This window comes from Electrona antarctica, assembly GCF_951216825.1.
Source record: "Electrona antarctica genome assembly, chromosome: 20".
Taxonomy (NCBI): Eukaryota; Metazoa; Chordata; class Actinopteri; order Myctophiformes; family Myctophidae; genus Electrona; species Electrona antarctica.
The window spans coordinates 41,588,394-41,602,129 of record NC_136801.1 but is presented as its reverse complement, the minus strand read 5'-3'; the positions used below and the strand labels follow the sequence as shown (position 1 = coordinate 41,602,129).

The 13,736-nt window shown below is 44.8% G+C and overlaps 1 protein-coding gene across 1 annotated transcript in view; it reads left to right on the top strand.

Annotated features, from left to right (window-relative positions):
• Positions 1–13,736, top strand: part of LOC306913335 (sodium channel protein type 3 subunit alpha-like) — a gene marked incomplete at both ends in the record, with an annotated part of 217,612 nt that overhangs the window by 22,519 nt on the left and 181,357 nt on the right. The window contains 2 exons of the mRNA XM_079489922.1: positions 12,666–12,746; positions 12,916–13,044. Of these exons, the coding sequence (XP_079346048.1) occupies positions 12,666–12,746; positions 12,916–13,044 (210 nt within the window). The remainder of the gene's footprint in view (positions 1–12,665; positions 12,747–12,915; positions 13,045–13,736) is intronic.

Below are 13,736 nucleotides of genomic sequence, written 5' to 3'. Positions count from 1 at the left end.
AACCTCCAGAGTATAACACATGAAGCAAACTTTTTGGAACATTTGTGTTTTGAAGCACATTGGGTTCCCAGTCACTTTATCAAAGTCAGTGTGGAAGGAGCTGCTGCCCAGCTGCACAGCCGCTGACCACCCATCACATCTGTCATGAGTCCACGTCGGCTCAGTGTGAGAGGAGGAAATAAAACCTGTGGAAAGTATAGACCGGTCTGAATGTTGTGATTTTTTACGACTTTGATTACTTTTTTCTGATTGATTGAAATATTTATTAAAGGACCACTTCACCACTTTTCAACCTATCTTCATATAATAGGTCCTCACTAATAATCATGAAAAAATGGCGCAATTTTTTTCTACTCAGTCTGTGTCTCATAGGAGGGCTGTGGGCAGTTCAGAAACTGTCTTCCAGTGACATCATTGATGGGGAATACAAGCCAATAGAAACTGCAGGCTTTCTAGTCCTGAAAAGTTGCAATGCGAAAATGGAAGCCATCGTTCTCACGATAATGAAAATGTTTGTATTTGTAAAAAATCTGCCTAATGATGATGTCACTGGAAGACGGTTTCTAAACTGCCCACAGCCCTACTATGAGACACAGACTGAGTAGAAAAAAATCGTGCCATTTTATCATGATTATTAGTGAGGACCTATTATATGAAGATAGGTTGAAAAGTGGTGAAGTGGTCCTTTAACAGTTTTACATTTCAAGCACAAACTCAATACAAAGACTGTTAACTGTGAGTGGACGACCCAATTAAGCATTACACTTGTTTACAAGAGGGTCCGCCATGTTCAATTCATCAAAAATTCGTACCATTCGTTTATGATTCGTTTACCACATTATTTGAACTTTGGTACACATCCGACATTGTAACATTACGCGCCTAATTTAATTGTAGTTTTTTTTTAACTTTGCGTTAATTTCCTCATTAGTCATGAGGTGCTAGAGGTACGCCCGGGCGCGGTTATACGTAGGGTTAGGGGCAGGGCTATTAATGCACCCTCACTGGCAGGTGAGCCATGTATGGTACAACAGCACATCCTCCCGGTGGGGGCTCCTCACTGGCAGGTGAGCCATGTAAGGTACAACAGCACATCCTCCCGGTGGGGGCTCCTCACTGGCAGGTGAGCCAGTAGGATACAACAGTATGTCCTCCCGGTGCGGGCTCCTCACTGGCAGGTGAGCCAGTATAGGATACAACAGTATGTCCTCCCGGTGGGGGCTCCTCACTGGCAGGTGAGCCAGTATAGGATACAACAGTACGTCCTCCCGGTGCGGGCTCCTCACTGGCAGGTGAGCCAGTATAGGATACAACAGCACGTCCTCCCGGTGGGGGCTCCTCACTGGCAGGTGAGCCAGTATAGGATACAACAGTACGTCCTCCCGGTGGGGGCTCCTCACTGGCAGGTGAGCCAGTAGGATACAACAGTATGTCCTCCCGGTGGGGGCTCCTCACTGGCAGGTGAGCCAGTAGGATACAACAGTATGTCCTCCCGGTGCGGGCTCCTCACTGGCAGGTGAGCCAGTATAGGATACAACAGTACGTCCTCCCGGTGGGGGCTCCTCACTGGCAGGTGAGCCAGTATAGGATACAACAGCACGTCCTCCCGGTGCGGGCTCCTCACTGGCAGGTGAGCCAGTATAGGATACAACAGCACGTCCTCCCGGTGGGGGCTCCTCACTGGCAGGTGAGCCAGTATAGGATACAACAGCACGTCCTCCCTGTGGGGGCTCCTCACTGGCAGGGTTAAAACATCAACATAATAAAACAACAACATAGAAACAAAACAAAAATACATACATACATTGTGAAAATGTACATACGTACGAAAATGTATACATACATTGTGAAAATGTCACATGTCGTGCTTTGCAGAAGCCCACATTGCCATCGTTTTGTGTCGTGTCCTGGCAGTGTTGTGGTGGCATGATCTATTGGTACACATTTGTACATACCTGAAATCCAGTCTCTGCATTGAGCCATCCTGGCTATTAGGAATGTACATTAACTATATGGTGTTTCTACTGTACTTGAGCATTTCCAATTTCCAATATACTTCTATACTCCACTACATCTCAGATCCAAATATTGTACTTTCACTGCACTACTACAATTATTTGAAAACTTAACAAATTACTTTGACGCTCACGTCACGTGGGACCTAATTAGGTGAATTATTGTCATGGCGGCAACGATAAAGCTATAATCACGTCCTCTGGGCTTGTTGTTTGCGGACCTGGCCGCTTGTTTCTCTCACAAAATCAGGCTACTGATCCTTACTTATTAGGAGCGGTGTACGTGCATGCGTGCGTGCGTACGTGCGTGCGTGCGTGCGTGCGTGCGTGCGTGCGTGCGTGCGTGCGTGCGTGCGTGCGTGCGTGCGTGCGTGCGTGTATGTGTGTGTGACTATTTTTAACGGCGCCCAGGGAGCACTTAGGCCTCAGTCTCTCTCCCGCTGACACTTGCCTGGCGGAGCGGGCGGAGTGGAACTCGCGACCCTTCCCTCCCCCCCTCCCCTCCCCCCCCCCCCGACGGCCTCTCTCTCTCCTCTCTCTCTCTATACTCCTGAGCTGCGGACGGCCATTAATCCATGTAGACCTGAGAACGATTCTACAAAATGTCAAAAACCCTCAAACATTTTCATGTCAAGGACCCCAAAAACTATTATGTAATTGGCCGCCGACCCCCATCTGAAAATATGTAGTTCCAGGGACCCTCCCAGAAGCAAAGATTTCGTTCACTCTGAAATAATATATATTCAAACATTTGGGCCACATTTTTCACGATTTTTCAACCTACAAGCTCATAGCGCGGCACTCGGTGCCGCACTATGAGCTTATAGATCTGCTATTTATCAATAGCTATGCTTAAACACCAAAAGGGGTTCCCGTCCAAAATGGGTTAAAACTTGAACCTGTCAGCAGCTCGGCCTGCGCAGGGCAGCGAGAAGTACTTCCATGTACCACAATGAACGACTACTCTGTTAAAAAATACTGTGTTCCACATGGTTTTTTTACTTATAGTATTGGCGTCAAAACATGCTTTAAAGGTATCGAAAGGTATAAAAATAAATAAATACAATAAATGGTGCGCAGCAAAAAAGCACAATGATTGCAGTGGAGTCCATGTACAACGTATGCCTCTGAGATCTGTATATAGCGGAATGGAAGCAATAAGGGCGGCTGTGGTTCAGGAGGTAGAGCAGGTCGTCCAATGATCCCTGGGTCGGCGGTTCGAATCCCGGCTCCTCCTGTCCACAAGACACTGAACCCTACATTGCTTCCAATGAGTCGGTCGGTGTGAGCTCGCCACCATTGGTGTGTGAATGTGGGAAGTGAGGACGCTGGCGTCGACTGTTCGCCGCTTCACCTCCAAATGTATGAATGAATGAACCATTGTAAAGCGCTTTAAGCACTTGGACAAGCGCTATAAAAATGCAATTCATAAAAATGCAATTCATTAAGGAATCAGAAAAAGAGGACCCAGGTCAGGTCCAAAATATCGACGTGTCCCCCCTGGGCACGGGTCGGCGTGTCCCCCCATGGGCACGGGGCGAAAGCAGTGGTTCCAATTGCCACCAGTCTCGGTCGGACCTTCTGAAATGAATGGACCCTTGGGGAACCGCGAGGTCTCGACTACCAGCTTATTAAATTATCATTTATATTAAACTCCTTAAACTCCTTAACCTTCCGTTTCAAAATGAGACGTAATTAAGCGTTGTATTACGCTCCAAAGTCCACACTGCCCGTTCTCGCATGTTCAACGAGCTCCAACAACAACAGCCGATTTGAAACGCATGGCCAACCCCAGGTGCACTGCACAATTTAACGCCATGGCGGTTTTCAGCAAAGGTTGAAAGGAAAAACGAAACGGGTCAACCGGGAACATGCAAGTTGTGGAACGGCATCTGTGTGGAGCATGTGTTTTTTTGGCCGCATTATGTGTGGAGAGACGGATGGTTCCAAAGTTGCCGGAAATGTACTTTGTGTCCGCAACACGTTTCGGACAGGTCCAATTTACCCACAAGTCCGTTTGGCACATAGAAACGTACTTTACTTTGTGTTGGCCCCAGAATACAATACGCCAGGGTTCAGAGAGAGAGAGAGAGAGAGAGAGAGAGAGAGAGATAGAGAAGGAGAGAGAAGGTAACCGCATTAATCCAGGGGACACAGCTCTCATTACGTGCACTATTAACTATAACCTTATTGTCACGCACGCACGCACGCACGCACGCACGCACGCACGCACGCACGCACGCACAGGTCGCACGCATGCACGCCCACACACACACACACACACACAGACACAGCTTGGTGTGTGTGTAGGCAGACTGTATGTCAAATGACTGTAATTATGATTCATTTATAGATGACTGACAGCCTCCCACCTGTGTTGTTTGGACCAAGCACACGCTGTGTGTGTGTGTGTGTGTGTGTGTGTGTGTGTGTGTGTGTGTGTGTGTGTGTGTGTGTGTGTGTGTGTGTGTGTGTGTGTGTGTGTGTGTGTGTGTGTGTGTGTGTGTGTGTGGAATGTACACACGTTGTCTGTGGGCTGAATGCGGACAGGCAGGTCATGACGAATTGGGTTGCAACTATTAACTATATTATCAGTTACTTTGCAATCAATCAAACACACTTTTTTCCTGTTGATACTTATACAGTATATACAGTATATACATAATATATAAACTAGAGCGGTACTAATGCATATATTATGTCTGTGTCCCTTTTATGCCCATATGGAGTTCTTTGTCAGGCATGTCCAAATATGGAGTCTATAGCGCATCGCAGTCCCGCCCCCTCGAGAGACCCGGAAAAGAAATCGTACGACGCTTAAAAGGTCTTTAAATAAATAAGTTTTTCCTGGGCCTGGCGTCGTCATGAAAGGGGGCGGGACTGCGACGCTCTATACAGATGTCAGAATGATGTCAGAACAGGGGCGCTGTAGTGGGGTGGAACGCGTGTATCAAATTTGAAGTCGGTGGGGTGAACGGTTCTCGAGTTACGTGGATTACAACAGTAGACAGACAGACAGACAGACAGACAGACAGACAGACAGACAGACAGACAGACAGACAGACAGACAGACAGACAGACAGACCATTTTAATAATGTTAGATTTTTTTAAAACACACATCGTAGCTTTGAGTGACTGATATTGTCGTATCCTTCTAATGAATGGTAGACTCGTTGAAAACACACGTCTCTGCTTCTGGAGACTGATATTGTTCTTCTAATGAATGTTAGACTCGTTGAAAACACACATGTCCCTGCTTCTGGAGACTGATGTTGTCCTTAATGAATGTTAGACTCGTTGAAAACACATGTCCCTGCTTCTGGAGAGGGCCGTTTTCCATTGCCTGATGAAATAACGTGTTCTACGCCCTACCGGGGGAAACTCCTCCCTGTCAGGTGAAAAGAAGCGGCTTAATAAGGACTCCTCATGCATTGAAGGAAGCATGAGCGCCGTTCGGGGCTCTCCCCAGGTTGGCAGAGGGAGAGTAGCGCCCAGGATTACAGTTTATAGGCAATTGTGACTGGGGGGAAAAGTTGTGGGAAAAATTACAAAAAGTAAAAAATAAAAAAATAATCTGGCATTTATACTTAGTTGTGCAGCAATGTCACACTTGAAAAATAGCTGCTCACAACACGTTGTGCCGTGATTGGCAATTTATTTTGCCTATCGGGTAAACATTTTCATTGTCCTTGCAAGTATTACAACACATACGCGTGCGTGCGTGCGTGCGTGCGTGCGTGCGTGCGTGCGTGCGTGCGTGCGTGCGTGCGTGCGTGCGTGCGTGCGTGCAATAAAGGTGTGTATAGGCTCCACACAATCTAAAAATGGAACAGATAAAATGTCAGGCACATATTTGTGTTTAAAAAGAGCAGGTGCACCAAGCAGCTGCAAGTACAAGTATATACACTGCAATACAAGTATACACTATCTAGACAAACTACATGCAACACAGATAGATGCACACGTTATACTGCATGTGTACTGTACAACATGCAGTTGTACAGTAGTCTTCTACATCCTGACAGTTTTCTGAAAAAGCTATGTTTCTATGTCAGTCGTTCTTCGATTTTTCAAAAATAGCAGACCTACAAGCTCATAGCGCGCCACTCGGTGGCGAGCTATGAGCTTGTAGATCTGCTATTTTTCAATAGCTAAAGTATAGCATAATGCTAACACCAAAAGGGGTTCCCACCCAAAACGGGTTAAACTCCTTAACCTTCCGTTTTAAAATGAGACGTAATTAAGCGTTGTATTACGCAGTATACATGCAATGAGGAAAATGTAACATTTTGGCTGGCAATGCCTAATGTACTTTTCTAATGTACTTTTCTAATGTACTTTTCTAAACGGGGCTTGTCGTGCTCGTTTCACCTGGGAACGGTTCCAAGCTTATATTTGCACAATAAGAACTGCATGTGTGGATTCGTGGAGATGCTCACTAAAACTCACTATATGGGCGTTTTGTAAACTTGTGACAAAGAAACGATTCATAGGGAGACTGGAGAAATCCCTATTATTTACATTTCCATTAGTACGGTGACATATCGCCACCAATGTAGGGAAAGGAGGCCTATAACTCATTTTGACCTGGGAACGATTCTATAAATGTCTTCTAAATCCTGACAGTTTTCTGAAAAGCTATGTTTCTATGTCAGTGGTTCTTCGATTTTTTCAAAAATAGCAGATCTACAAGCTCGTAGCGCGCCACTCGGTGGCGCGCTATGAGCTTGTAGATCTGCTATTTTTCAATAGCTAAAGCATAACATAATACTAACACCAAAAGGGGTTCCCGCCCAAAACGGGTTAAACTCCTTAACCTTCCGTTTTGAGACGTAATTAAGCGTTGTATTACGCAGTATACATGCAATGAGGAAAATGTAACATTTTGGCTGGCAATGCCTAATGTACTTTTCTAATGTACTTTTCTAATGTACTTTTCTAAACGGGGCTTGTCGTGCTCGTTTCACCTGGGACCGGTTCCAAGCTTATATTTGCACAATAAGAACTGCATGTGTGGATTCGTGGAGATGCTCACTAAAACTCACTATATGGGCGTTTTGTAAACTTGTGACAATGAAACGATTCATAGGGAGACTGGAGAAATCCCTATTATTTACACTTCCATTAGTACGGTGACATATCGCCACCAATGTAGGTAAAGGAGGCCTATAACCCATTTTGACCTGGGAACGATTCCATAAATGTCTTCTACATCCTGACAGTCCTGAAAAAGCTATGTTTCTATGTCAGTCGTTCTTCGATTTTTCAAAAATAGCAGACTTACAAGCTCGTAGCGCGCCACTCGGTGGCGCGCTATGAGCTTGTAGATCTGCTATTTTTCAATAGCTAAAGCATAACATAATGCTAACAGCAAAAAGGGGTTCCCGCCCAAAATGGGATAAAGTGACTGCTATGACCCCATTTCTAGTAATCATGAATTGGGCACAGGGTCTAAGCTCGGATGTGTTTAAGACCTGGCACTCTCGAGGCGTAGACTGCTGGGTGATTTATTTAGAGATGGTGTTTCGATGGCGTTTCAGCAGCTGCGGACACAATTTAATCTCCCAAAGGAGCCTCTTTTTTTTTTTTCAAATATGTCACTTTATTGATTCATTATGTTTGCCATGGCCACTTGGTCCCCGTTATAGTATAAATGTGGAGGATTTTAGTTGTAAATTCGGAGATGTGTCTCACTTGATTTCATCTTTTTGACTCTCTGTTGTACTCTATTGACTCCCTGGAGGTACAGTACAGAGCGTCACAGTCCCGCCCCCTTTCATGACGACGGCAGGCCCAGGAAATGATTCCCAATGCATTTTTCCCATAGACATTTCAAAAATTATTTATTTAACCCATTTTGACCTGAGATCAGATTCTAAAAATGTCTTCTATATCCTGACAGTTTTCTGAAAAAGCTATGTTTCTATGTCATTCTTCGATTTTTCAAAAATAGCAGACCTACAAGCTTGTAGATGTGCTATTTTTCAATAGCTAAAGCATAACATAATGCTAACACCAAAAGGGGTTCCCGCCCAAAATGGATTAAGTTTTAAGTGTACAAAGTACAAAGCCAACTCGAGTCGTGACAAATCATGACAGTATAAACACAATATTTTGGACCAAACAAATAATTACAAAGAAGAACAACAAGACCTGCCGTTTTCTTCTTCTTTCTAATTGTTTGTTCGGCCCCCGGAAAATTGTGTTTGTTGTCATGATTTCTCACGACTCGAGCTGGCTTTGTACGAGGCTTAAAAGGTCTTTAAATAAATACTTTTTGAAATGTCTATTGTCAATTTCCCTCCCGTTCGCGAGTTACCCGAGTTATGTTTTCATTGTTTAATCCACGTTTTTAATACGTTTTTAATACGTTTTTAATACATTTTTAAGTCACACAAGCTTTCCCACAGGACAGATAGGATAGGTGACGCGTTTTGACGACGTCATCGCAAAACGGTCCGTCGCTCTGGCGTGCAAAGTTAATCACGGCATTAAAACTGTTAATATACTGCTGGAGGTTTTGCGGCTAAAAAGTCTGAGAACCACTTAATAAAACCACACAAAAAACCCACACTCTATTATCAACACTTTTAATGAAGTGAAAGACGCGAGTACGTGCTTGCGTGCGTGCGTGCGTGCGTGCGCGTTTGTGCATATGCATGCATGTGTGTGTGTGTGCGTGTGTGTGCGAGCTGATGTCATATTTACAGAAAAACAACACACAAAAAGTGAAGCGTAGTCTTGTTTAGGTGAAAAATGAGTTAAAGTTTTAGACTTCTGGAATCTTCAAAGTGAAACTCATCATATTTTCTCTTTGTTATGTAACTGTGAGGGGTTTTTTTATGTGGGGACTCTCATAATAATAGGGCCACGACAATAGCCTGCACACCACCCACACAGTAAAATCCTCAGACTTAATCAATCCCTTTATAACTCTCTGAGTGTTCCAACTGTCACCAAATGGCGCAGTCGGAGTTCAATTAATACTCGGGAATTCACAGTGAGATATCTGTCTGTCTCCCTCTCTCTCCTTCTGCACGCACGCACGCACGCACGCACGCACGCACGCACGCACGCACGCGCCCACACACACACACACCCACACAAAAGGGAGATTTCTTCCTCAGAGCTCTGTCTATTCACCTGCAAAGGATTGTGGGACAGGTGGGGGTGCAGGGAGGGAAAGGGGAGGAGGAGGAGGAGGAGGGGGGTGCGGAAAGGACAATAGACCCCCTTTCACCTTTTAATGTGACATGACAATTCATTCCTATCTTATTTTTTTGTCCTGTAAAACAACAGAGGGACGCTGTGAATGTCTAATGAGTTCCACTCCAGGTGTTTTGGACCAATCTGGTCGAAAAGTCTAGGGATAATAAACGGAGAGGGGTTCCTCGTTGAGAAATAACACCCCCACCGACAGGTATACAGGGATGGGTATCATTAGGATTTTTATGAGTCCGATACCGATTCCGCTTCTGCTTATCGATTCCGGTTCCTAACGGTTCCCTATTTCGGTTCCAAAATGGTATAAAATTATTTTAATTATTTTTGGACCGATTGGGAGAACCGAAATTGAATTATTTTAATGGGTACCCGGTACCCTAGCATGTTAGGTTAGGTACCTGCTTGGCCTCCTCCCCACCCCGGGAGGTGGGGGTCCCGGGGGTCTCCTCCCGGGCCGATCCTCCTTGAGGCTTCTCAAAGAGGGTGCCATGGCACCCAATTGACCTTATGCACACCGCTGCCATCTTGCCAGCAAGGTGCCAACTGTAGGTGCAACTTCCCATTGACAAGAATTTCTGTGCAGGTTATTTTTTTCCCCAAGTGTCAGAGCTTGGGAGTGCTCGTTGGATATTGTGGTATCTGGAACTACAATTCACATTAATATAGCTTAAATAATTGTTTATGGTATAGTGTAATGACATTGTCTCTCAGCTGGGCAAACATGTCATGACACAGAGGCTAGGAATCTCAGAATAGCCAGTGACCAAACAAATGGTTGGGGGTTGCCTGCTACAGGTTAGGACACTTAGGCCTACTGTGTTCCTGTTGTGCTCCCTAGCTCTGTGACTTGACCATTAGGCTACCTTATATGGACACAGACATGTTGACCACTTTAGACTTCAGGGGGGTGGGGAACCTGAGACCACCTTTGCATCTGTTGTCTTTGTTGTCTCTGTATAAAGACCCTACTGAAATGTCTATCTGTGTTAGTTAGTCTCCGGACGCCGTGAGGCTGAAGGAAGGATCCATGGGGCCTGAGCCCAAGGGGGCAGTGAGGCTATTCAACGTTGAAGCTCTGGGTCCTAGTGGTAGGAGGAGGGACTACAGGCGGACCCGTGGATTCATGACCGGGAAACCCCGTGCAGCTGGGCTTTAACGTTGAGCGCTCGGTTGCCCTACGTCACTCAGGACCTCAAAGTTGAGGTCCGGGGAGGGACTTCCGGCAGTCTTCCGGGTGCTTCAAAACGCCACTGAGCAACTTCCACTGACATGAATAGCTTGGGGGGCGGAGCTTCGCGCCAGTTCAGTCTCTATTATATATATACTCTATGCCTGAGCGACATTGGCTGTGATGCTGTATTTTGTTAGCCTGGCTAGTATTTTGTGAACTCCGGAACCTTCCTTCATCTGCCTGTGCCTCTTCATCTGCCTGTCTGCTGTCGACTTCATTCTCCGTATTTTTGCCTAAGTATTTGTGCTATATAGAGAGAGGAAAAACAGTCTCCTCTCTCTGTTAGCTCATTTACTTCAATATCACTCAGCACCCCTTCGTACCACCTGTTTTGAATTTGCACATAAAACATCAGCAGCAGGAGGTTGCTTAAAACGAGTGCTTACAAACTAAAACAAAAAAGAAAAAAGAAGAAAATCACCCGCAAGGAATTTCTTGACAGGAAGTAGCTCATAACATGTCTACAGTGGATTCTTATGAAACAAACACTTTGCAGATAGAATGAGGATAATTCAAGCTTTTCGTACAGCTGCATTGTTGGTGAGTTTGAAGCTGTTTAATACAATCAGATAGGACTTTTCTGTTTGGATGTATGGGCTGCCAATGGGACATTTCATCTAGTTAGCACCTTGCTGGCAAGACGGCCACGGTCTGCATAAGGTCAATAGATGGCACTCTTCGCTGACATCATGAGTCACCATTTCACACTCTGTTGATCGCAAGATCTCCTCCACCGCTCACGTCCTGTTTAATTTATTGTATTTTTTGGGGTGGGGAAACTTCTGTATCTCGCCTCCCTTCTCCTCGCCATTTTTGGCCAGACAGGCTACTGTATATTCAACAGACTATAACTAGGGAACAAATTTATTTATTTATTTATTTATTTATTTATTTATTTATTTATTTATTTATTTATTTATTTATTTATTTATTTATTTATTTATTTATTTATTTATTTATTATGGAGATACTACTTAAAGCTCCTATAAGCAATAATATGTCAACATTTTAATGACATATTTTATTTTGTATTTTTTGTCTCTGTGTCTCTGTGACACATCTAGGGGCCGCAATCTGCATTCAAAGGTTTTCCTAGAAGCATTGCCATTGGTCGATTTTCCTGTCTACTTCCTGATTGGTTAGTCATTTCGACCGGGTTTTTTTCGACCAATGACAAAGCTTCTAGGAACATCTTTGAATGCAGATTGTGGCCCCTAGATGTGTCACAGAGACAACATTTCTTTGCTGGCTGTAATATTGCTTATAGCAGCTTTAACTTATTTTCTGCTAAGGGTGAGATTGGGCGAGTTACATTTATGGACACAGATCACCTAGGGTGAGATCGGACGAGATAACGGTTTATAATGTTTAATAATGACTTTTACCGGCTCTTGGCGTCATCGTCGCCCCGGCAAAGCTTTTCTTCCGCGTTGGTGATGTCAATCGATCATTCTCCTTCATCCAGTCTATCTGTAGCGACAATCTAAAGTGGCGTTTCTATTGGAATTGATGCTCAGATTGAGAGATCATATACAGAACATCCATGTTTTACGAGCTCAATAAAAAAAAAAAAAGAATCGCGACCTCGCGGGATCAGCGGTTGTGATCACAACGAATGCGTCTAACGTGCACCCCTGAAATGATTCCCTGCTACCGGAAGCACACAAAACCCCTGAAATGATTCCGTGCTACCGGAAGCACACACAATTTGCCTGGTGTCACTTCAAAATAGAGCCGTGCGGCTTGAAAACCATGGCGCTCTGAGCCAACAGCACCATCTAGTGGTCAGCGGGGAAAGTGTTAAAAATCGCTGGCAGGGAGTGGATTTTTGCACAGGCAGTAAATTAGTCAAAGTGTAATGCATACCGTTTCTCTCAACTCTGTTGTGAATTCTGGGAATTCTGGGAATTGTAGTTCTAGTTACAACGCTGACGAAGACTTCAAGCCGAAACGCGTTTGTTATTGTGCTGTTTGTGTGCAGCATAACTACCTTATGAAACAATAAATACGTGCCTTTTAAGGACAATTCCGTGAGTGCTGGTATTGTTTGATTTAAAATTGTAGTTCTGACAGGCCATAGTCAGAACAGAGGTGTGTTCAAATAGGACTACAAACATGTCTACTATGCAGAATGACAATATAAAAGGCTACAACGTGTATTATTTTCCTTAACGAGGTGGTTCACGATCTTCAGCCTCATCATCATGTGCACCATTCTCACTAACTGCTGCTTCATGGCCATGTCTGAACCCGCCTACTGGGCCAAATACGTCGAGTAAGTATACCTATACCTATACCTACCTACCTACCTACCTGTCTGTCTGTCTGTCTGTCTGTCTGTCTGTCTGTCTGTCTGTCTGTCTGTCTGTCTGTCTGTCTGTCTGTCTGTCTGTCTGTCTGTCTGTCTCTCTCTCTCTCTCTCTCTCACTGTTTCTCTCTCTCAGGTATACGTTCACAGGTATCTACACATTCGAGTCGTTGATAAAGATCCTGGCCAGGGGCTTCTGCATCGATCCCTTCACCTTCCTGAGAGACCCCTGGAACTGGCTGGACTTCAGTGTCATCGTCATGGCGTGAGTAACATATAGGCCTACGCACACGCATGCACACACACGTGCAGTCGTGCACGCAAATTTGCTCGCCGCACACACGCACGTACACTGGATGAGGTGTGTCCTTGAACTGGAGGGGTCTTCTTGTGGTCACATGGACATTTGGCGGGACAGGACACATAAGTCACCTCTCCTCACAAGTGTGCTGCGAGCGCACGCACGCACGCACGCACGCACACACACACACACACACAGAGAGATACAGCTTGTTAAATATCTGCTATTAGCCGTCAGCTGCTCGCTGTTAGTTGCCAGTCTTTTAGCTTTTATTTGCCATCTGTTGATCCGTAAGCTGCTATAGTTGCTAGCGGTTAGCAAGCATGTTGCGCGGTTGTTGTTGTTGTATGTTGGTGTATAGCAGCATGCGGGAAGTAGGAGACGCACGTTGTGGGCATGCATTTGCCAGGTGATTTGAATGTAATTAATGGGCGTGCATGTGCCAGGTGATTTTAATTTAATTAATGGGCGTGCATGTGCCAGGTGATTTTAATTTAATTAATGTCACAACCACGTGACAATGTCAATAGTTTCCATTTAGTTTCAGTCACATTTTACTCACCTGGAATGTTTTAGTGTTAGTCTAGTTTTAGTCGACTAAATATCATAAGATTTTAGTTGACTAAATCTACAGTTGATTTAGTCGACTAAAATGT